The sequence below is a fragment of the Cetorhinus maximus genome, chromosome 12 (genome assembly GCF_964194155.1).
Source record: "Cetorhinus maximus chromosome 12, sCetMax3.hap1.1, whole genome shotgun sequence".
NCBI classification, from domain to species: domain Eukaryota; kingdom Metazoa; phylum Chordata; class Chondrichthyes; order Lamniformes; family Cetorhinidae; genus Cetorhinus; species Cetorhinus maximus.
In genome coordinates, this window is record NC_135890.1 from 106,787,124 (window position 1) to 106,809,871 (window position 22,748).

Below are 22,748 nucleotides of genomic sequence, written 5' to 3' on the forward strand. Positions count from 1 at the left end.
TTCAGAGGTCAATCTGCGTGAGGAATAAGGAAATAAAGAGATATGAGGGCAGTGTGGCAAGACATATTTAGAATGACAGGTGGCTTGTGTAGAGTTTAAGTAATAACATGAACCAATTGAATCAAGTGGCATGTTCTTGTATTGCAAATTCACTGTTCGTCATTATCAAGATTCATATCCAAGGTCTGCTTGCGGTTGGGAAAATGTAGACCAGCAGTAAACAATGTCGGGCTAAAATCAAGAAAAAGTTCTAATGAAAGGTCGCCGACCTGAAACATTACCTCTACTCTGTTTTTCTCTCTCCACAGATGCTGTGTGACCTGCTGATTATTTCCAGCATCTTTTTTTTCAAGAAAAATATAGTACTGGCAGATTATGGGTCCTCATCCTACCACAGCAACATTCACAAATTCAAATCATCACTGACAGTTACTAATTGAAGAATCAATGTTTTTATCCAAATGCCTACAGCCATGTAAAATGCTAAAATGGGTGGCAGAAGCTTCTCACTGAAGCCTATGCAGAGATGGATGCCTTTCCTCCTGTAGTGAAGCTCTGACCTACCACTGCTAATTTACTCGGGGAATAACGGTATTAAGTAGGAGGGGTCAAAGGGAGGTTTGTGTTTTCACCCAATCAGATAGCTCCTGATATCGCCCAATCAGTGAGCGGGTCGGCGATCTCGCCGTGATGTGGGTGTGAGCTCTCGCGAGAGGTTTTGGAGCGCGCGAATCGAGAGAACGGTGCCAAGGGGAATATGGTGTTGCAGAATAGTGGGAGGCTGAGACCGGAGAGAGGACAGGCCGCCGAGAACCTGTGAGTTACATATTTATTAGCGGTTACATGAGAGTGGGCCCGACGGGGAGCGATGAATATAACCACTCAGTAACAAGCGTAAGCGCCGGCTCCTGAGGGGTGAGGGACAACTCCAGGCAAAAACAGAGCCGACACAGCAATAACATTGACAGCAATAACTCCGATAGTAATCCCGCACTGTCACTGCAGCCTGACTACTCGCCGTTTCCGTATCGTGCTCTCATTCAATCCGATCACTATGTTATCTTAAGATGAAAGCAAAAAACTGCGGATGCTGGAAATCCAAAACAAAAATAAAAATACCTGGAAAAACTCAGCAGGTCTGGCAGCATCTGCGGAGAGGAGCGCAGTTAACGTTTCGAGTCCGCATGACTCTTCAACAGAACTAAGTAAAAATAGAAAAGAGGTGAAATAGAAGTTGGTTTAAAGGGAGGGAGGGGAGGGAGAAGGGGAGGGAGGGAGAGGGAGGGGAGTGGGGGGGTGGGACAGGTAGAGCAGGAGAGAGGGCCAGTGATAGGTGGAGATAACCAAAAGATGTCACAGACAACCAAAAGATGTCACAGACAAAAGGACAAAGAGGTGTTGAAGGTGGTGATATTATCTAAGGAATGTACTAATTAAGGGTAGAAAGCAGGACAAGCAAGGTACAGATAGCCCTAGTGGGGTTGGGGTGGGGTTAAGGAATCGAAAAAGGCTAAAAGGTAGAGATAAAACAGTGGATGGAAATACGTTTAAAAATAATGGAAATAGGTGGGAAAAGAAAAATCTATATAAATTGTTGGAAAAAAGGGGAATCAGAAAGGGGGTGGGGATGGAGGAGAGAGTTCATGATCTAAAATTGTTGAACTCAATATTCAGTCCAGAAGGCTGTAAAGTGCCTAGTCGGAAGATGAGGTGTTGTTCCTCCACTTTGTGTTGAGCTTCACTGGAGCAATGCAACAGGCCAAGGACAGACATGTGGGCATGAGAGCAGGGTGGAGTGTTGAAATGGCAAGCGACAGGGAGGTCTGGGTCATGCTTGTGGACAGACCGAAGGTGTTACGCAAAGCGGTCACCCGGTCTGCATTTGGTCTCTCCGATGTAGAGGAAACCGCATTGGGAGCAGCGAATGCAGTGGACTAAATTGAGGGAAGTGCAAGCGAAATGTTGCTTCACTTGAAAGGAGTGTTTGGGCCCTTGGACGGTGAGGAGAGGGGAAGTAAAGGGGCAGGTGTTGCTCCTTCTGCGGTTGCATGGGAAGGTGCCGTGGGAGGGGGTTGAGCTGTAGGGGGTGATGGAGGAGTGGACCAGGGTGTCCCAGAGGGAATGATCCCTGCGGACTGCTGCCCGGGGTGGGGGGGGGGGGCGGTGAAGGGAAGATGTGTTTGGTGGTGGCATCATGTTGGAGTTGGCGGAAATGGCGGAGGATGATCCTTTGAATGTGGAGGCTGGTGGGGTGATAAGTGAGGACAAGAGGGACCCTATAATGGCTCTGGGAGGGAGAGGAAGGTGCGAGGGTGGATGCGCGGGAGATGGGCTGGACACGGTTGAGGGCCCTCTCAACTACAGTGGGTGGAAAACCTCGGTTAAGAAAGAAGGAAGACATGTCAGAGGAACTGTTTTTGAAAGTGGCATTATCAGAACAGATGCAACAGAGGCGAAGGAACTGAGAGAATGGGATGGAGTCCTTACAGGAAGCGGGGTGTGAGGAGCTGTTGTTGAAGCAGCTGTGGGAGTCGGTAGGCTTGTAATGAATATTGGTGGACTGACTATCACCAGAAATTGAGACTGAGAGGTCAAGGAAGGGAAGGGAAGTGTCAGAGATGGACCATGTGAAAATGATGGAGGGGTGGAAATTGGAAGCAAAATTAATAAAAAAATTTCCAGGTCCAGACGAGAGCATGAAGCAGCACTGAAGTAATCATCGATGTACCGGAGAAAGAGTTGTGGGAGGGGGCCGGAGTAGGACTGGAACAAGGGATGTTCCACATACCCCGTAAAGAGACAGGCATAACTGGGGCCCATGCAGGTACCCATAGCCACACCTTTTATTTGGAGGAAGTGAGAGGAGTTTAAAGAGAAATTGTTCAGTGAGAGAACAAGTTCAGCCAGACGGAGGAGAGTAGGTGGATGGGGATTGTTTGGGCCTCTGTTCAAGGAAGAAGCGGAGAACCATCAGACCATCCCGGTGGGGGATGGAGATGCAGAGGGATGTATGTTATCTTATTGAACTGTCCAACATACGTTATAAATGGAAAGCTGTGGGCGAAAGTGTGTCGCCACTGGCACCATTTTGTCTCGTTCCCACCATTTGTGCTGCCTCTACTTGAAATTGACAGTTGAAATTAAACATCTACCAGCGCTTGAGAGTCTACAACATCCACGGGAAGTAGTTAATCTATAATTCAGTTATTCTATACTCTATAAATAGTATAATTCGTGTATTCCTAGCACTGCTGTGCCTGCTGGTTTCTTACCTCTAGTGTGTGAATTTATAAGAATATTGTTAAATACTTATTGAGTATAGTTGGATTATAGTCTGATTTGTCTGAATAACAGATGATTGCACCTAAGAAAACATATGAGCCTTTCCATACTATATAAGTGTGTTCTCGCGCTATCTGTTTTTAACCATGTCTGCTTAATTCTGTTGTAGGTCTGTCTTTTTTAAATGAAAACCTTGTAAAGTGATCTCAATTTTTTCAGAATTGTAGAATTGAGGAAACACTAAATGTTAAAAGATATATAATGTGTTTCATAATTTTCCATATATTTAAACTTATGGAAAATGTGTGCTAGGACAGGGGCAATGGGTGAATCGGACCTGCTGTGGGATAGGATATGGGCGGGGTTTTAGATGAGTTGGTGTTTAGAGACTAGAGGATGAAATGTCACAAATTGCTTCACAGTATTTTTTTAAATCAGTTTTGTACCCAATTTCTACACGGTAATGTGATAAATATAACCAATAAAGTTATTTTTAATGGCTAACTAATTGAAGATTGAAATCATGGCCACGTTGCCAGGGGACTTCCCTGCCCTTGATGTAGTACCATAGGAATGTTTATGTCCAATTGAACAGGCAGACTGCCTCTATAACATCTGATCAATCAACAGTGAATACTCCTCAGTATTAAAACTTCCCGACTCCAGTTTTAGTCAATACTGTAAATGGTACCCTCAGGCTATCTGCCACTTTCAAAATTAACATCATAGAATCCTGCAGCATAGAAAAAGGCCACTCAGCTCATTGTGCCTGTGTCACTTCTTTGATAGATGTATCCAATTTGTTTCACTTCTCTGCTCTTGCCCCATAACCCCTTCAAATCTTTCCTTTTTAAGCAGAGATCCAATTCCACCATTGTTTCAGGCAATGCATTCCCAATAACTCGTTGCATGTATCTAAAAAGTAGTCTCCTAATCTCCTACCTGATTCTTTTGTCAATCATGTTAAATCTGTCCTTTGGTTGCTGAGCATCCTGCTAGTGGAAATAGTTTCTCCCTATTTTATCTGCTCCATCAAAAACCGACATGATTTTGAATGCATGTGTTCAATCTTCTCTTAACGTTCTCTGCTGTGAGAAAAACAATCCCAGATTCTCTAGGTTTTATATTAAATTGAACTCCTTCCTTCCTGGTATCATTCAGTAAATCTTTATACCCTTTCAAAGGTTTTGGCATAATGCGCAGAACTGGGCTTGTACTCCAGTTGAGGCTGAGCCAGTGATTTTATTTTAAAAAGTTTACCATAACTTCATTGCTTTTGTACTCCATGCCTCTATTTATAAAACCCTGTTTGATTTTTTTGGTAAGTCTTATCAATATGTATATAAATCAAAGATTTGGGTATGTGAATCCTCAGATCTCTCTGTTCTTGTACTTCCTTTAAAATTGTGTTGCAGGTATTTTATCATCGTCCTCAAATTTTAAAAAAACCCTTGACCCCTTTTTATCATGATCTGTAATTCCATCTTCAACCTCCTTTTCCTTTCCAAGGTCTTTTAAAATGTCAGTTCTCACATCTATGCTCATCCTGACTAAAATTGTTTCTGATATCACTGTAATGGAAAAGCAAAATACTGGAATGTACTTGGGTCAAGTAGCACCTGTGGAGAATGAAGCAGAGTTAACATTTCAGTTTGATGACCTTTTTGCAGTTTCTGATGCTACTTGGTATAAAACCTCTGATTCGCTGTAAACATCAGCACAGTACATGTACTGAATCGAGCATCCACATTTAATTCATGTCAATTACATTTTTATTGTGAATGACATAAGACTTGAATTTATATAGTGCCTTTCATGGCTTTGGGGTGCCCAAAGTGTTTTGCAGCCAATGAATGAAGTGTGGTCATTGATACAGCGCAATATTGGAATTGCATCTTTCAATGACACCTTGAATCCAAAGTGGTAGGAGCAAGTAAGCATTCAGCGCCATTCTTGTGTTACATAATGAAATGGCTGTTGACAGATTATATAAATGTATCTCTTGTATTTTTGTTCTCAGTGATGATGGCTCTTCCCTTCCTGCACTCAAGCGCCTGGAGCGCAGTCAGTGGACAGATGAGATGGATGCAAGGTTTGGATTTGACCGCTTCAAAGATCCAGGCGAGAAGACTGGCTGGCTTATCAACATGCACCCAGTCAGTTACCTTCTAAGATTACCTTGGTTCTACTTGAAACAGTTGCTACACTTTAACTCTGGGCCTTGTGATGATAACAATGCAAATTGCACATACCTGTTGTTCATGTGGTTTACAGTGACAATTTTTGAGGCTATTCAGGGAATCAAATAATTTGTATACATCTGTGTAAATCTAAAAGACATGTTTTTGATATGTTTGCTAATTGCCATTTTATTTATTCTGAATGTACATTAATTTTGATTTACAGGCAGAAATCCTGGATGAAGACAAGAGAATGATGAGTGCTGTGGATTATTATTTTGTAGAGGAGGATGGGAGCAGGTTTAAGGTACGTAACAATATATTCAAGCATGCTTACTCCTATTCCCTTGTCTTGTACACCTAGACCACGAATCACCCCTTTAATTCCATCCATTTAATAAAAGTCAAATAGTCACATTGTAGTAGGGTTTTATGCACAGTCATTAAGTCATTTTTTTAATAGAAACATGGAAAATAGGAGCAGGTCATTCGCCCCTTTGAGCCTGCTCTGCAATTCAATATGTTCATCGCTGACCTCTATCTCAACGCCATACTCCTGCACTCTCCCCATACCCCGTGATGCCTTTAGAGTCCAGAAATCTATTTATTTCCTCCTTAACTATATTCAGTGACTTGACCTCCACAGTCTTCTGTGGTAGAGAATTCCAGAGGTTCACCACCCTCTGAGTGAAAAGGTTTCTCCTCATCTCAGTCCTAATGGTCTGCCACATATCCTGAGACTGTAACCTTTTGTTGTAGAGCCCCCAGCCAGAGGAAATATCCCTGCATCCAGTCTGTCCACCCCTGTCAGAATCTTATACATTTCAATGGGATCTCCTCTCATTCTTCTAAACTCCAGTGAATACAGGCCCAATCGGCCCAATCTCTCCTCATACAACAATCCTGCCATCCCAGGAATCAGTTTGGTGAACCTTCGCTGCACTCCATCTATGGCAAATATATCCTTTCTTCACCTCGTATCTACTGAGGACGAGGAGGCAAGGGAGTCCCCCGACAGTCTGTGACCTCTCTGCATTGTTATGGGATGTTTTCTCCTGGAAGGATAGAGGAGCATTGATTAGTGTTTCCTCTATCTGCAGCGCCATTGCATCCTGACCAATCCCACCTGAGGAACACCTCACAGGGTTCAGCCCATTCGTGACCCTGGAGCTGCAAGTCACTCAGTCCAAGCAGCCAGAGTTCACTCCCTTGGCCAGATCCCACCTCATTGACATTTGCCACTCACACTGTAACGCCTCTGAGGTTCACGGGGGGGATGGGCAGCCCTTACCTGTTTTGCAAAGTGACCCATGCCAAGATGGTAGTCACCCTTCCCGATCGCAGGAGATCGTTAAAGCGTTTCCGGCACTGGACCATGTGCGCCTCACCACGTTGTGGCTGCTGACCCTGGATGCCACCTCCTCCCAGGCCTTTTTGGTGAGGTGGGGGTGGGGCCTCCTTCTCCCGTCCCTGGGGACGTGTTTCTCTCCTCGCCTCCACCTCCTTCAGGAGGGCACCGAGGCACTCGTCCGAAAAGTCTGGGACCGACTGCCCCGCCGACCTGCCCTCCCGCCTGCCGTGTCCACCCGTTGCAGCATCCATGCCATTGACTTCCGCGTCCTTCGGTGGCAGCCTTCCAGGGGATGCCGAGGCTGCATTTGAATTGCCAGGTCGTCATTGGACCCAGCGGACATTAAGCCCCCACCCGCCCCTTCGCGCTCATTGAAAGGCTGCATCTCACGCTGGGTGGGCCTTAATTGCGGTGTGCTGGACTGCCCCCACCGAGCCCGCACGCCAAGGGTAAAATTCTGTCCCTTCAGTCAATTTGTGCCTGATTTGTATCTCAACTTCATTAGTAACTTCTTTGTGTCCAGTTTCTGATTTGTAGAGATATGATTGGAATCCATCACCTTGGAATGAATAGTGTTGACACTGCAGAATAATGAAAGTTAGTCAATTTCTGAAGTTTTGATGCAATGGGATGATGCAGTGTATACGCAGCGTTAAATTTGAGTTTCAGTATACGTCAGTTTTTCTTGTCCTACGTTTGAAATATCCAACTTAATCTTGGGTTCTGTGATCTCTAACTAATTATTTTAGTGTAGATCACAGCATATAAGTCACCCCAGCAGAAAGATGACCCCTGTTTTTGGATGCCAAAGTGCATGTTTAGGCCTATACTTGGCATACAAGCCCAACCGCAATTTTTCAGATAATAATTGCATATTTAGGGGCTATATTCGCATTTGGAGTTGGCCTCAATTTTTCAGTTTGGAAATACATATTTGGGGTTATGCCTGCCTTATAAGTTGGTAAGGGATCAAGCAGGTCATGCGGACCCTGTTGCCAAGAAGGTGTGAGGGAATTTAAAACACCCACACAGAGCAGACTGCACATGGCGACTAGCGAACAGAAATTTTTTCACATTTCAAACTAGTGACCAACACTGGTAGTTTGTATTTTACACTGCGCTTATAAGCCAACCCCTGTTTTCAGAAGGATCTTTCTAAGCTTCATCGGTCGACTTATACTCTCTGATCTATGGTGATTTTTCCCAACCATACTCCTAATCTTCCACTGTTGCCTATTTATGATCTTGAATCCCCAAGTATCATTAAACAGACCATCAAAATCACAGGAGGAGCATTGGCTTGCATGAGTAAGCTAACACAGTTAGATTTTCTTGTCAATTTTGTGCACCAGGAATAGCTGTGGCTGTATTTTAGGCAAATTTTAACATTAACCAGTTCTGTATTTGTTATTTAAAAATGGTGAGGAGCAAGGAGTTTTTAAAACCTTCCTTTTCACCTCTTCCCATTGTTTCTATTTGTCTTTGGCAATAAAGCACTATTTATTCAATTTTCTTCTTTTTCAGGTTGCTCTACCTTTTCAGCCTTATTTCTATGTTGGTACAAAAAAGGTTTGTAGAAGATCACCCATGAACCTGGCCAAAAAAAATGAAAATAAGTCAAATATGTATAGGAAAAGTTTTTTTTACATGCATATGCTGTGTATATAAGGTGACCTACAAATTTTTGTTTTTAACTTTTGAGATTTGAACAGAAATGTAAATGCTTGGGTAAGAATGCAACTTGAGATTGCAGAATATCAATGGCTCTGTTTGGAATAAACTGCTACCGTAATTGGACAAAAATACTTTGAAGAGCAGGTTTCAAGAGTAATGATTGCTTTGATTTTATCTGTATTAAAAGATTTTTAAATTGAAAACTAAATAGTGGAGTAGATTGCAGTGAAATAACTCTTTTTAAAATAAAAAACAGGGCTGTGAGCGCGAGGTTTCATCGTTCTTGTCCAAGAAATTTCAAGGCAAAATAAGCAAGATATCAACTATTCCGAAAGAGGACTTGGATCTTGTGAGTTTTTGTTCTCAGACTCTGTTTCCTTTTTCTGCCCCCACAAAAAAATGTTTGGGTGGTATAGTATAATCTTTTAAATTTGTTATTTTCTACAGCCTAACCACTTAGTTGGCTTGAAGAGACGCTACATTAAGCTCGCCTTTAATACAGTTGATGACCTGATAAAGGTCCGAAAAGAGATTTCGCCAGCTGTAAGGAAAAACAAAGAGAGGGAGAAATCAAATGATGCCTATACTGTTATGTTATCCAGGTAATTCCACCATCAATAGTGCTTATGTCATATTTTCATCATCACAATGCTGCTATTCTTGGCTTCCCATCCCCTGTAATTTTTCTATGTTCTTTAAGACCTGAATTTGTAGTAAGTAACACTCTTGAGTTCTAAGATGTGTTGTAATGGAGTGTACTGAGGTTGCCATGGTTACCATTGACTAGAAACTGAACTGGACTAGCTGCATAAATATTGTGGCTACAAGAGCAAGTCAGAGGCTAGGAACCCTGCAGCAGATAACTCACCTCCTGACTCCCCAAAGCCTGACTACCATTTACAAGGCACAAGTCAGGAGTGGGCTTACAAGTGGCAAGCAACATTCATGCCACACAAGTGCCAGACAATGACCATCTCCAACAAGAGAGAATCTAACCATCGCCCCTTGACGTTCAATGGCATTGCCATCGCTGAATCCGCCACTAGCAACATCCTGGGGGTTATATTGACCAGTAACTGAACTGGACTAGCCATATAAATACTGTGGCTACAAGAGCAGGTCAGATTCTAGGAGTCCTGTGTTGAGTAACTCACCTGACCCCCCAAAGCCTGTCCGCCATGTACAAGGCACAAGTCAGGAGTGTGATAGAATACTTTCCATTTGCCTGGATGAGTGCAGCTCCCACAACACTCGAAGCTTAACCCCATCCAGGGCAAAGCAGCTCGTTTGATTGGCACTCCTTCCACAAACATTCACTCCCTCCACCACCGACACATAGTAGCAGCAGTGTGTACCATCTACAAGATGTACTGCAGAAACTCACCAAGGCTCCTTAGACAGCATCTTCTGAACTCACAACTGCTACCGCCCAGAAGCACCAGGGCCCCAGATACACAGGAACACCACCACCTGGAAGTTCCCCTCCAAGCCACTCACTGGAAATATATCGCAATTCCTTCACTGGGTCAAAATCGTGGCACTCCATCCCTAACAGAACCATGGTGGGTTTACCTACACCATGGACTGCGGCAATTCAAGAAGGCAGCTCATCACCACATTCTCATGGGCAGTTAATGATGGGCAATAAATGCTCACCTAGCCAGTGATGCCCACGTCCTGTAAATGAATAAAGAAAAATTAAATATTTTTCTGCACCAATAATCAACCCTTCAGAAATGGGTCAGTTTAAGGCCTGGAGCACAGCAGTTAATCGTACTTGTTAGTTGTCTTCTAGCCTGAAATGCAGTTTTTGAAGTTTTTTTTTGTTCTGTTGGATGCTGCTGCAATAAGAAACAATTTTGAATAATTTAATTTCTTAATCACGAGCCATCTGCTTTCTTGGATGGGCGTAAAAGTTCCCATGGCACCATTTCAAAGAAGAGCTGTGTAATTATCCCCAGTGTCCTGGCCAATATTTACCTCTCAGTCAACATCACAAAAAAATTATCTGGTCATTGTCATATTGCTGTTTGTGGGAACTTGCTGTGCACAAAGTAACTGCCATGTTTTTTACACTTCATTGGCTGTAAAATACTTTGGGAGAATTCTCTAGTTATGAAAGGTTCTATATTAATGAAGTCTTTGTTTGAGAATAAATTAGGATATAAAAAATGAAATACAAAAATAAGGCACTCCTGAACAGGGGATTAAAGATTTGCAGTGTGCTGTGATGGAGCACATGTGCAAAATTGATTGAAAAGAGCATTGTTACTGCTATATGTTGTATGATGGCTTTGTCAATGGTTTCAACAATGGCGTCAAAAAGAGGTATAGACTAAGCATTTTCCTCACAAGCAGGATGGTTCAGCACCTGCTGATGACTGGTTACAGAGATGGTGGCAAAGGTCTTTGGTGATATAAAGTTTGTTGACAGACAAGGAATAAAAATGGGGTAAATGGTTGTTGCTCATCTTAGAGAATGGTTGGCAGGACTGTATCTTGTAACAGCGACAGCTCCACTTTGTTCGTGGTGCACATATAGATGGCTTCAACTTGAGCATTCTTAATGGCATATAAGTCGGGAGTTTGGAAAATGCTACTGAAAACCTTCAGGAAGGCATAGATGGGTTTGCAGAATAGACAGATGGCAGGAAGACGCAATGTAATGCAGAAAAGCATAAGGTGGGAGGAAAAACAAAGAATGGGATCTACGCTTAAATACAGCGGAGTGGATGATTATAAAGGAAAAATATATAGAAAAAATAGTAATAGTTTGTATAAAACCCTGACTAGGCCACTGATAATGTATTTTGTGTAGTTTTTGAAGCCCTGTTATTAAAAGGAAATTAAAGTCAGTGAGGATAGATCATCAATTTAAAATTGTCCAAGTGATAAATGATGTTGGATGATATTTCTCCGCAAATCAGATTGTGTAGCTTGGAATGTTTTTGCTATGGTGATTGGTTGAGAGAAAGATTGCATCTTTTAAAAAAAAATTGGATTAATGTTTGAGCTCATGCAAGGCTGAGGAGAAAGCAGGGATTTTAACAGAGTGGGTAAATAAGGTTGGGCAGAATTTTCCTGTCAGTGTGCAAGGGCAGGACCCGCACACCGATGCGTAAAATGATGCGCGGTGACGTCGGGCGAGCATCCCAACCTCCCCGTGCGCTGTCGCGATATTTCGTTAGGCAGGCGCACGATGATCTCCAATGCGCACCTGCCATTAATTAACGTGCCAATTGACGGTGAATTTTCGGCACCCGTGTGATCTTCGGGCAGGCGGGGAGGAGACATTTGTATAACCTCATCCACAGGCGGGATAAGAGGGCTCAATGGAGTTGCGAGTGCGCTCTGTCAAATATCTAATTTGCAAAGTAACTGATACTTGCCTGTGTGAGCTGCAATACTTCAAAGCGCATACCAGCTGCTTGGACTGAACTCAACCTTTAGGTCAGCACTCTGCAGTGAATAATCGTTTTTGGGCCTGCAGGTTTCAGGAAGCCTTCCCATAGCCTGGGAATGGGAGTTGAACTCTCCACTGGAGGCACCCCCTCTGATGAGGAAGGGAGGAGGAGGCCAGGAGTGCACATTCAGCCTCCAGAGGAGCCACCTTTGGGAGGTCAGGCGCAGGCACAAGGGCTGCATGGCCAAGAGGTAGTCCAAGGCGGATGGGGCCGCAGAAAACACAACTATCCTGCTGCCATGTATACAGGCGGCGAAGCAGCTACCTCAATATGTCTAAGGTGCAGTGCCAAAGGAGGCTCTGTCTCTCAAGGGAGACAGTCAACTATATCTGTCAGATGATTGAGCCTGAGATCTCCGCTAACTGTGTGGGTGGATACCCCATGCCAGTGGCTCTAAAGGTCACAGCTGCCCTCAACCTCTTTGCCTCTGGCTTCTTCCAGGGGTTGGTGGATGATCTTTGCGGTGTCTCCTAATCGGCTGTTCACACTTGTGTCAAGAAGGCTACAGATGCTCAGTTCAGGCGTGCATTGACCTTCATGCACTTCTGTTGGGACCAGGCAAGCCAGACACAGCGAGCCAGAGGCTTCGCAACCATTGCTGGCTTCCCCCGCGTCCAGGGTGCAATAGACTGTACACATGTGGCCATCAAGGCGCCAGCAGGTTAGCCCGGTGCCTTCGCCAACAGGAAGGGATTCCACTCCATGAACGTGCAGATAGTGTGTGATCACAGGATGCAGATTCTACAAGTCTGTGCAAGGTACCCAGGCAGCTCCCACAACACCTACATCCTCAGACACTCCCAGGTGCTGGGGCTCTTCAGTGCTCCAGCCCGGCTTGATGAATGGCTGCTGGGTGACAAGGGCTATCCCCTCAGAAGGTGGCTCATGATGCCTCTCCACCATCCAAGAACAGAAACTGAGCAGCGGTACAATAGGAGCCAGGGCACCACAAGGGCTGTGGTGGAGAGAGCCATTGGTCTTCTCAAAATGTGATTCCGATGCCTGGACTGTTCAGAGGGCACTCCAGTACCCCCCAGATCGTGTGTCGCTGATAATGATTGCATGCTGCATTCTCCACAATCTTGCGCTGGAAAGGGGCGACGCTGTGGGCAGTGAAGACATAGACACATTGGCTGCTGCTGCTGCACACGATGAGTCCAGCAGTGAGTCTGAGGATGAGCATGCACAGGGAAATGCCGAGGGGGTAAACGCTGACCCAGGCATATTCCAGGGAGGCAGGGACACCCGGGAGGCTTTAATTCAACGAACCTTCAGTGAGCACACCACATATGAACCCTCCAGGACAAGCCTGGGCTGCAGGCTCCGGACTCGATACCTGAGTGCAAAATCTGCCTGGAAAGGAACATTAACTAAGGGCCTTATCAATAAAGCTGAATGTCATACAATTCACTCATAACATTATTGGTAACCATACGCCTGCAGAAGAAAAGAGGCATCCTTAGCCATGGTGGCATGTCTGAATTTAACGGTATAACTAAAGGAACTTAAGAGAACAAAATGACAAAGGTGTTCAACATCACACCAACTCACAAAGACCTCATTGCGGGCCAACACAGAAGCACCAGTGATAAACCCGTGCCTTGTGTTTATACTTTTGGCTGCTACGTCTTGGTGCTGCCCCTCGCCGGGACTGGCATCTGAGACAGGCTGCTCACTCTGCTGTCCTGTTGGCCTCGATGACCTTGGTGGCCGTCCTCTGGCCTGTGGAGCCTGTGCTGGCCCCCCTGGGAGGGAGCTGCCTGTTCCACAGCTGGCATCTCCCCAGTCGTCACAGCCTCATCGGTTGCAACGGACACTGGCAGAGGGGCGGAGGAGCTGCCACCCTCATCCAGAGTGCCCTGAGAGGAGCCCAAAGAGACGAAAGGCAGCTGCTGAGCCGACGTGCGGTCGCTTCGGACCTCCCTGCTCACCGTGGATGGATGGGCACCGAGCTGGGAAACTTGGTGCCCAGACCATCTCTTACACTGGCACTGATCAGCTGAGGTCAATGCCGATGTGAGGTCCGAGCACATCCCCAGGAAGCCCTGATTGGTCTCCTGGAGAAGCCTCTCCATGAGTGTTGCCACTCTCTCCATGGAGGACACATGGCACCCACCCATGAGGCTCATTACATCGGTGATGGTCCGCGTAGACTCCCCCAGCACGGATACCAAGCCAAGCATAGCTCCATGTATCTCCACCAGATGCACCCACACACCCGGCCACATTTCCTGCGTTTGCTGCATCGCAGACAACTCCAGGGGCACATCATCAGTCACCGACTGAGCATGTGCCTGGTCCCCTGCAGTCCTCCGGCTGCTGGCGCCATGGGCACTCTCTGTCTCCTCCAGTGACTGTGAAGTGCCCTCACCGCTGTGCCTTGATGATCGAATTCCCACCGAGATGCTAGTATCTGCGCTGGTGCCTGCCTGGCAGAGATGGTGTGACGTTGGTGAGTCCGATACTTCAGGGCCCTCGGGTGTGAGAGGGGCCCTCTGCTGCTCCTCCTCCCGGCCCTGCTCTGTTGATGCTGAAAGGAAGGCCAAGGACATTTGATTAGTTAACATGGAGAAAATGTCAATGTGCATCCCTGTCCCCCAGATCATTATGCGCTCATCTTTCCATAACCAATGGTCAAGCCATGTTGCAAACTTCAATCACTGAACATTCAGCACTTCCATGGCTGCTGGGAGAACAATGATGACCTCAGTGCTGGGCAAACATACCTGCCCGTGGCACCCCAGCCTCACCGACACCGGTAGACTGGGCACATGGCGCCTCTCCAGATCCAGGGCCTCCTGCTCGAACCAGCTAAGCATTGTCACCTGGACTGGCCTGCCACCAGCCCTCACCCGCACGGCGGCATTATGTGCATTCTTCTCCTGAAAAGGAGAGAAGAGCATTGATTAGTGCTACTTGTACTTGGATTCTCTTCGCGGACGGCCCACCCCAACCAGAGTGGGACATTGCAGGGCTCCAGTGCCTCCTCACCCCGCTGCTGCCGAACACTCACACAAAGATGCCAGGCCTGCCACCCCCCCATCCCCCACCAGCCACATGCTGCCTACATCACGTTTGGCACCACACGGTCTAACCTTCCATAGCAAGGAGGCACAAGCACGTAGAGTGCGGAGGGCAGCAGGTCGATCGGTGCCACGCCACTTTGAGCTCCCCTCCCAGTGTGTCATCACTCTGACTTTGACATGTCCTGGAATTCCAGCACTGAGCCTCGGTGCAGCTCCTCCAGGTTGCCCCCAAAACAGTAATGTGGGTCACAGTGTAACACGTGCTGTAGGGGCAGAACCCATCTCTTCACCACCCTTTCAGGGTGACCTCGGCATGAGCAATATGTGCCGGCCCACCCAGCGAAGGACACATGCAGTCACTACACTCAGACTTGGGTGGGTGGGGAAAGGGTGCACCATTGCGGGGGGGAAAGCCTACCTGCTGGGTTAAGTGACCAATGCCAACATGGTACTCACCCTTCCCGAGCGCAAGAGGTCATTGAAGCGCTTGTGACATTGGATCCAGGTGCGTTGCACCACGTCGTGGGAGCTCACCACCTCCGCCACCTCCCCCCAGGCATGTTTTGTCATGCAGGGGGGCCTCCTCCTCCCGTCCTGGGGTACGAGGACCTCCTGCCATGCTGCCACCTCCTCGAGGAGGGCAGCAAGGTAATTATCCGAAAAATGAGGAGCACAATGCCCCCCTGCCCTACCCTCCTACCTGGCCTGCTCGCCAGCAGCGCTCTGGGGAGCCCTTCCAGGAGCCATGTTTGACAGCCTTTGAGAGGCTGCAGCAGCTTTTTTAAACAGGCCGCCATTGGATCCGGCAGTCATTGCAGTCCCGCCGTTGCCTGCCCACTCCCACTGTCCTCTGGAGCTGCGATTCACCCTGGGCGGGCCTTAATTGGCCCGCCCGCGTAAAATGGCGTGGACTCGATCATGGGCGGTGACCGGGTCTGCGCCCGCCAGCCAGCCAGAAAATTTTGCCCATTAAGACTGCTTGATTGTGTGGGAAAGCTGTTGCTTTTTTTTAATTCATTCATGGGATGTGGGTATCACTGGCTGGGCCAGCATTTATTGCCCATCCCTAATTGCCCTTGAGAAGGTGGTGGTGAGCTGCCTTCTTGAACTGCTGCTATCCATGGTGTAGGTACACCCTGTCTGATGATGTAAGGAATCTAAACTAGGTTAGCAGCTAGTTCTGAATGAATGAACAATTTTGTCACTTGCTAAAGAGAAGAAGAAAGTCAAGTTAGGCATGGTTCACTTTGTACCAAAATAGTGTGAAAGGTATAGCATTATGGTGCTTTGCACTTAAGATTTTTCTTTGCCTCTCCTATTTTCCCCCAAAAGATACCTGAAAAAGTTGCCTGCCCTATCCCAACTACTGAGAAACTTTGCAGCCTAAATAGGATAAGTAAGAATTTTGCACAGTGAAATCACAAATCAATATTTAGTCACATTTTTAGAGATAATTTTTGTGGTTTGTAGATTGCTCATTAATAAAGTACTTTATCCTCATTGCTGTGCAGGCAAGTTTCTGTAAAGCTATTCCTGCACTGAATAGGATCTTGTGACAATTCACAGAATCACAAAATTGTTACAGCACAGAAGAACGGCATTTGGCCCCTTGTGTCTGCACTGGCTCCCCAAATGAGCAATTTACCTAGTGCCACTCCCTCGCCGCCTTCCCGTAACCTTGCACATCCTTCCTTCCTTTTCAGGTAACGGTTTAATTCCCTTTTGAAAGTCTCATTTGAACCTGCCTCCACCATAGTCTCAGTGCATTCCCGACTTTAATCACTTGCATGAATAGGTTTTCCCTCGTCACCTTTTTGCTTCATTTACCAATTACTTTAAATCTGTTCCCTTTCGTTTTTGACACCTTCGCAAGTGGGAACAGTTTCTCCCTGTCTGCTCTGTCCCCACCCTTCAAAGTTTTGAACACCTCTGTCAAATCTCTTGGCCTTCTCTTCTCCAAGGAAAACAGTCCCAGCTTCTCCCATCTATCTACATAACTGAAGTTCCTCACCCTTGGATCCATTCTCGTGAATTTTTTCTGCACTCTCTCCAATGCCTTCATGTCTTCCCTAAAGTGCAGGGCCCAGAACTGGACGCAGTACTCAGCTGAGGCTAAACTCGTGCCTTATACAAGTTCAACATAACCACTTTGTTCTTGTACTCTGTGCTCATAGGATACTGTATGCTTTATTAACTGCTCTCTGAACATTTCCTGCCACCTTCAATGACTTATGCACATATACATCCAGGTCCCTCTCCTCCTACACCCCCTCTGGTGTTGTACCCTTTATTTTATATTTATATTTTATATTGCTAAATTTTGTTAATATTTGTTTGTAATGGTAGTGCCTTGGCTGGGGACAGTGTAACTGAAGGGGAAGGAACATCCAAAAAAATTTCTGATCAAATGGAAAACATAATTGACATCCGCGAATACGATGTACCCTATCATGTTCGAGTATCTATTGATCTGAAGATTCAGGTGGTGAGTACGTTTATATTTTGCTAGTATTTACTAACTGATGTGTAACTAAAGCAATCTCTGGGATAATGCAAAGCAATTAACTGAGTCAGAAACCCAAGCCTGCTTCATAATTTCTGTGAAGTTATGAATTCCTTCCCATCCTCCCCAGCTAACACACATCCTTGGGTCTTGTCCCATTTGTGGCCAAGGGGTTAGCTGGTATCCTGACCCCAGACTTAATTCAACAATGTTTGAGTGAGCAACCTGGAGGCCTCTAAAAGCGTTCCTTTTGGCTAAGTTTCCCTTACAATTTTAATTAACTTGGACACAGGGGTGGAATTTTTCTAACGTATATATTTAAAGGTAAAGTTGTATTCAGGCTTCATCCTGAAGTAGAGATAACTGTTGTTCTAGTCCTACTGGTGACTCCTGTTGATTGCCACTAGTATTAAAGGTACCTGTACTTACCTAGATAAAATCTGAAGCAAGTTTTTGAAAGTTTTGTTTAAATAGAAATGTTATGTGATTTATTTTTGGCAGTGTCAACCTGATTAAGGATTAATTAGGATTCTTTATAAATTTGACTCTCATCTTACTTTGCAGGCACATTGGTACAATATACGAATTCGTGGTGGTGTCTATCCTCCTGAAATCATACGTAGGGACGACTTGGTTGAGCGACCAGTAAGTAGTAACTGGATGTACAGGTTCATCCAAATCTGAAAGAGCAAGTTCTATTTGCAGTAAACTAAGCCCCTTTTAAGACTAAAATTTAGTTGCATTTATGCCTCCAAGGAACACAATTTGAGACTTAATTCTATGGAGCTCATTAATTCATTTTTAAGATGGAATCTCTTGTATGTAATTACCTTTTTAGAAACTTGCATAAATATCAGCTTAATAGCAAACTTGAGAATCCATCTTTTTTTTTACAAATTCTTTATTTTTGGTTAATTTGTCAATGATCTGAATGAAATATTTATATTTTTTACATAATTGTCTTTCCCAGGACCCTGTTGTTTTGGCTTTTGACATTGAAACTACAAAATTGCCATTGAAATTTCCAGATGCCGAGAACGATCAGATCATGATGATTTCCTACATGATTGATGGACAGGTTTGTTTAAATATTTGGAATAAAAGTGAAAACTGAAAATGTTAAAATGCAGAGCAGGTTGATTAGTATATGGAATGGCAAGAAACCCGGTATGAGATTCTTAGGTTTTTTTAGTTCAGTGCCAGCTATATAGTGGGACATAGAAAATGCACTGAACAATCGTGGGATGTGTAAGGAAAAGAGATAATCCACTATTGAACATTACAGCTTGAACCTACAATTGCATTTGAAGTCCAGTTAAACATTTGTAAGACTGAAACTGTCGTCTTTGGCCTGCACCGCAAACTACACAACTTTGTCACCTAATTCATCCTTCTCCTTTGCCATTGAATTGGTTTGTTTAGAACCTCTGTATCCTATTGAAAAATGGGCTGAGCTCCTGATCCCATATCCTCTCCATCACAAAAACTACTAACTTTCACCTCTAATATCGTCTCGTAGCAGCCCACTTACTGTTTAAAAATATCATCCCACCACCTTGTGACTTGATTATTTCAATGCCTTCTTTTCTAGCTTCCCATCCTCGCCCTTCATAAACTTGAACTCACGCATAATCTTTGTTCCCTGTATCCTATCCCATGCCAAGTTCCACTCAGCCATCACTCCTGTACTTACTGTTTTCTGCTGATTCCCAGTCACACAGCACCTCTAACTTAAAATGTTTTTCTTCATGGTTAAGTCTCTTTCTGGCCTCATCCCTCTATCTTGTAACTCTCTTTCCCTTCACTTTTTCCCCCCACCTCAACACGATTCTTGGTTCCTCCAATTCTCGACTCTTATGCTACCCCTCTACCATTGGCAGCTGTGCCTTCAACTACCTAGCCCCCATGCTCTGTAATTTCTTCCCTATGCTGCTCACCCCCTATAATTTTTTAAGACCCTTGTTAAAACACATCTATTTGACAAAACCTGGGGTTATCCCTCCTAATCTTTGGCTTGGCATCCGTTTTCTTCTAATATGCCCCTGATATGTCTTGGGGAAGAATTTTCTCCCTGTGGGGGGTGGGGGGCTGGGCGGGAGCAAGTGCGCAGCCGATCGCCGCCCGCAATCGGCTGCACGCTGTCATTTTACGTGGGTGGGCCAATTAAGGCCCACCCAGCATGTTGCGCACCCAAAAGTGCTGAGCGAGGATTAGAATCACATGCAGTGAAGTTGGGACGCATGCCCGATGTCACCACGGTTCATTTTACGTGTCGGCGAGATTCTGGCCTTGATGTTTTTCCATGTTATACAAATCCAAGTTGTTTGAGTTTTGTCAGCTGTTGCTCTGCGTTATGCAAGGCAGTAACCAATGTATGCCTTAAAGTGACTAGCATGCATAATACTAAGCTCTATCTCTCTTTACAGGGCTATTTGATTACAAACAGGGAAATTGTGTCTGAAGATATTGAGGATTTTGAGTTTACACCAAAGCCAGAATATGAGGGCCCTTTTTGTGTATTTAATGAACCAGATGAGGTGGGTGAAATCTGTTTGATTAACTGTTCACTGATTTGATACTGTGCATTTTGAAAGTGTTTTGTTGACTGACTTAGCCTTTTACACCAAAGTCTTGCTGTAGAATATGTATAGTGCTCGCCATTTAAAGCTGGAGACCCAATTTCACATGTGCCTACTCCTGTCCAGTTTCTGTCTTTCTCGTTTTACAAAAATAACTTTATGAAAAAACTTGACTTTTGCAAACTGCTAGTGAGTTTTTACTTTTAATTGTGCTTTAGGCGAGCTTAATTCGGAAATGGTTTGAACACGTCCAGGAGACTAAACCTAACATACTTGTGACGTATAACGGTGACTCATTTGATTGGTGAGTACGTTTACTGCAGTGACTGCCCCAGAACCTTTATAGCTAGGATGAGTGATCTGTTCAGATCTGCTTCGTGATATTTTCACTGTTTCTGAGGCAGAGATGGGAAGTGGAAGCATGCAAGGATTAGTACTAGGACCACAGTTCATAATCTATATTAATAGTTCAGACCTTGGGATCAAAAATGCAATTTCTATATTTGCAGACACATAAACTGGTGGGTGGGGGGGCGGGGGCGGGAGGGTCAGTGGAGGGGTATCTGCAGCACATTATAAGAAGAAAATACCCGTGCAGAATGGGCCAAATGAAGTTCAACATAAATAAGGTTGAGTATTGCATTTTGGTGAGGGAAAAAAATAAGGGGGAGCACTGAAGTAACAAAATAAAAATCTAATTGGGGTTAAGGAACAAAGGGACCCAAGAGTAAAAATACACAAATCATTAAAAGTTGCAACACAAGTCAGTAAGGCCCCAAAGAAAGCAAATCAAACATTTGAGTTTATTTCTAGGGGGATAGAAATGAAAAGCAGAGAAGTTGTATTGCAATTTGGTTCAATTATACTTGAAGTACTGTGTACAGTTCTGACCACCATGTTATAAAAAGAATATAGGGACGCTGGAGAGGGTGGAAAAAAAATACAAAAATGACAGTAGAAATATGAGAAATATACTTATCAGCAAAGGGTGAACAGCCTGGATCTCCTTTTTTTAAAAAAAGCCTGAGAGGTGACCTAATAGTCTTTAAAATTTATGAAGGATTTCCAGAGTAGACAGATTGTGTATCTACTTGTGGGGAAGGGCAAAACTAAAAATCATCATTACACTATATAGACACCAAGAAATGAAATAAGAAATCGGAAGAAGCTTCATTACCTAGAGAATGTGGAACTTTACTGTGAGGAATAGCTGAAACATATTGTATAAGTGCATTTAAGGGGAGACTGGGTTAGCATATGAGGGAGAAAGGGTTAGAGAGGTTTGCTGATATAGTTAAATAAGGAAAGGTAGGAGGAGTGGAGCATGGAGCTTTTAGGCCAAATGGTTGCTTTTTAGGCTGTATATTCTTTAATAGCCCATGCATATGCATCTGAGTTGTGCAAATTTCTATTTTACAATTTTTTCTTAATATGCCAATTCGCTTACAGTAATTTATAATTGATTAATAGTAATAGCCTTGTCTGACCTCTAATACTGAATTATATGTAATTTCATGTATCATTATAATAAAGCTTTAATTTCTAGGTGGGTTAAAAATAGCTCGAAGTAAAACCTGCTACCAAGGCAGAATTCATTTTTACAGGAATTCATCCAGCCCAAGTTTTTTTTTAATCCCCCTTCAGCACTTGGGTGAAAACTGAATGAACCAGATTGCCATTAAATTGTTTTTTCCCCCAGATTTCCAGCCTGTTAGTTGCAATATTGATTTCTTGCCACTAGGTGTCTCACGTTCTTTGTAGGTAGAACATACAATACAATGGTCACATTTGCAGCAGTTTATTTTGCACTGGGAAGTAGGAGGGTATAAATACAAGGTTTTCTTCAGAACTGTAATTTTCATTTGGTCTGTGCTTTCTAGGCCATTTGTGGAGACACGAGCTGCGGTGCATGGTTTGAACATGTACAAAGAGATTGGTTTTCAGAAGGACAGTCAGGGCGAGTTCAAAGCTAGTCAGAGCATTCACATGGACTGCTACAGGTATGAGCTTTGGGTTGATGCAGTTGTTTTTAATTGTACAAGGAACTTGGGTCGTGTAGGTGTTTTAAGGCCAAGTACATTTTCCTTTATTCTCCATTTGAGAATGCTAAATCTCAACAGTCATTGTCCCCAAAGTGGAAACTGTGCCTTCTGTGAGCATTGCTATCTTTTATCATGAACTTTATAAATATATTTCATTCTCTCAGTAATGACTACTATAGATGTGACCTCCATTGAAGTGCTATCCTGAGATTGAGAACAATGGCCTTTGCTGCCTCCTTCCATAATTACCAGAAATTTGACTATCGGTGAACTGCTCTGAACTTTCACAGACCTTAACACAAATGTCCCCAGAAGGAAATGGATCCTGTTTTTACTCAAAGGGTACATTTCAAACAAGTGGCTAAACAGCTCCTAAAATATAAGAGTTGATTTCTAAAATAAAAACAGAAAATGTTAAAAACACTTAGCAGGTTAGGCAGTATCTGTGGAGAGAGAAACAAGAGTTAACATTTTGGGTCGATGACTGCATCTGGTTGCTGATGTGGTTTGATAAGCTGCAGAATGCCCTTTTAGTAAGGGAGACTTCATTCCTCTTCCAGGGAACTGCCGACGCTAAACTAAACTATTTGCAGCCTTGGTGACATATTTGACCTTGAAATCAGCTTCCAACCATAAATCTGTGCCAT

At 44.4% G+C, this 22,748-nt stretch overlaps 1 protein-coding gene across 1 annotated transcript in view; it reads left to right on the forward strand.

Moving 5' to 3' along the window:
- The first annotated feature begins 712 nt into the window (after nucleotides 1-712).
- pole (polymerase (DNA directed), epsilon) overlaps nucleotides 713-22,748 on the forward strand; it is a 144,691-nt gene continuing 122,655 nt past the window's right edge. Inside the window, exons 1-12 of the mRNA XM_078554304.1 lie at nucleotides 713-816; nucleotides 5,303-5,438; nucleotides 5,689-5,769; nucleotides 8,338-8,382; nucleotides 8,744-8,836; nucleotides 8,935-9,089; nucleotides 17,324-17,462; nucleotides 18,045-18,125; nucleotides 18,451-18,558; nucleotides 19,907-20,017; nucleotides 20,278-20,363; nucleotides 21,940-22,059. Of these exons, the coding sequence (XP_078410430.1) occupies nucleotides 758-816; nucleotides 5,303-5,438; nucleotides 5,689-5,769; nucleotides 8,338-8,382; nucleotides 8,744-8,836; nucleotides 8,935-9,089; nucleotides 17,324-17,462; nucleotides 18,045-18,125; nucleotides 18,451-18,558; nucleotides 19,907-20,017; nucleotides 20,278-20,363; nucleotides 21,940-22,059 (1,214 nt within the window). The 5' untranslated portion in view covers nucleotides 713-757. The remainder of the gene's footprint in view (nucleotides 817-5,302; nucleotides 5,439-5,688; nucleotides 5,770-8,337; nucleotides 8,383-8,743; nucleotides 8,837-8,934; nucleotides 9,090-17,323; nucleotides 17,463-18,044; nucleotides 18,126-18,450; nucleotides 18,559-19,906; nucleotides 20,018-20,277; nucleotides 20,364-21,939; nucleotides 22,060-22,748) is intronic.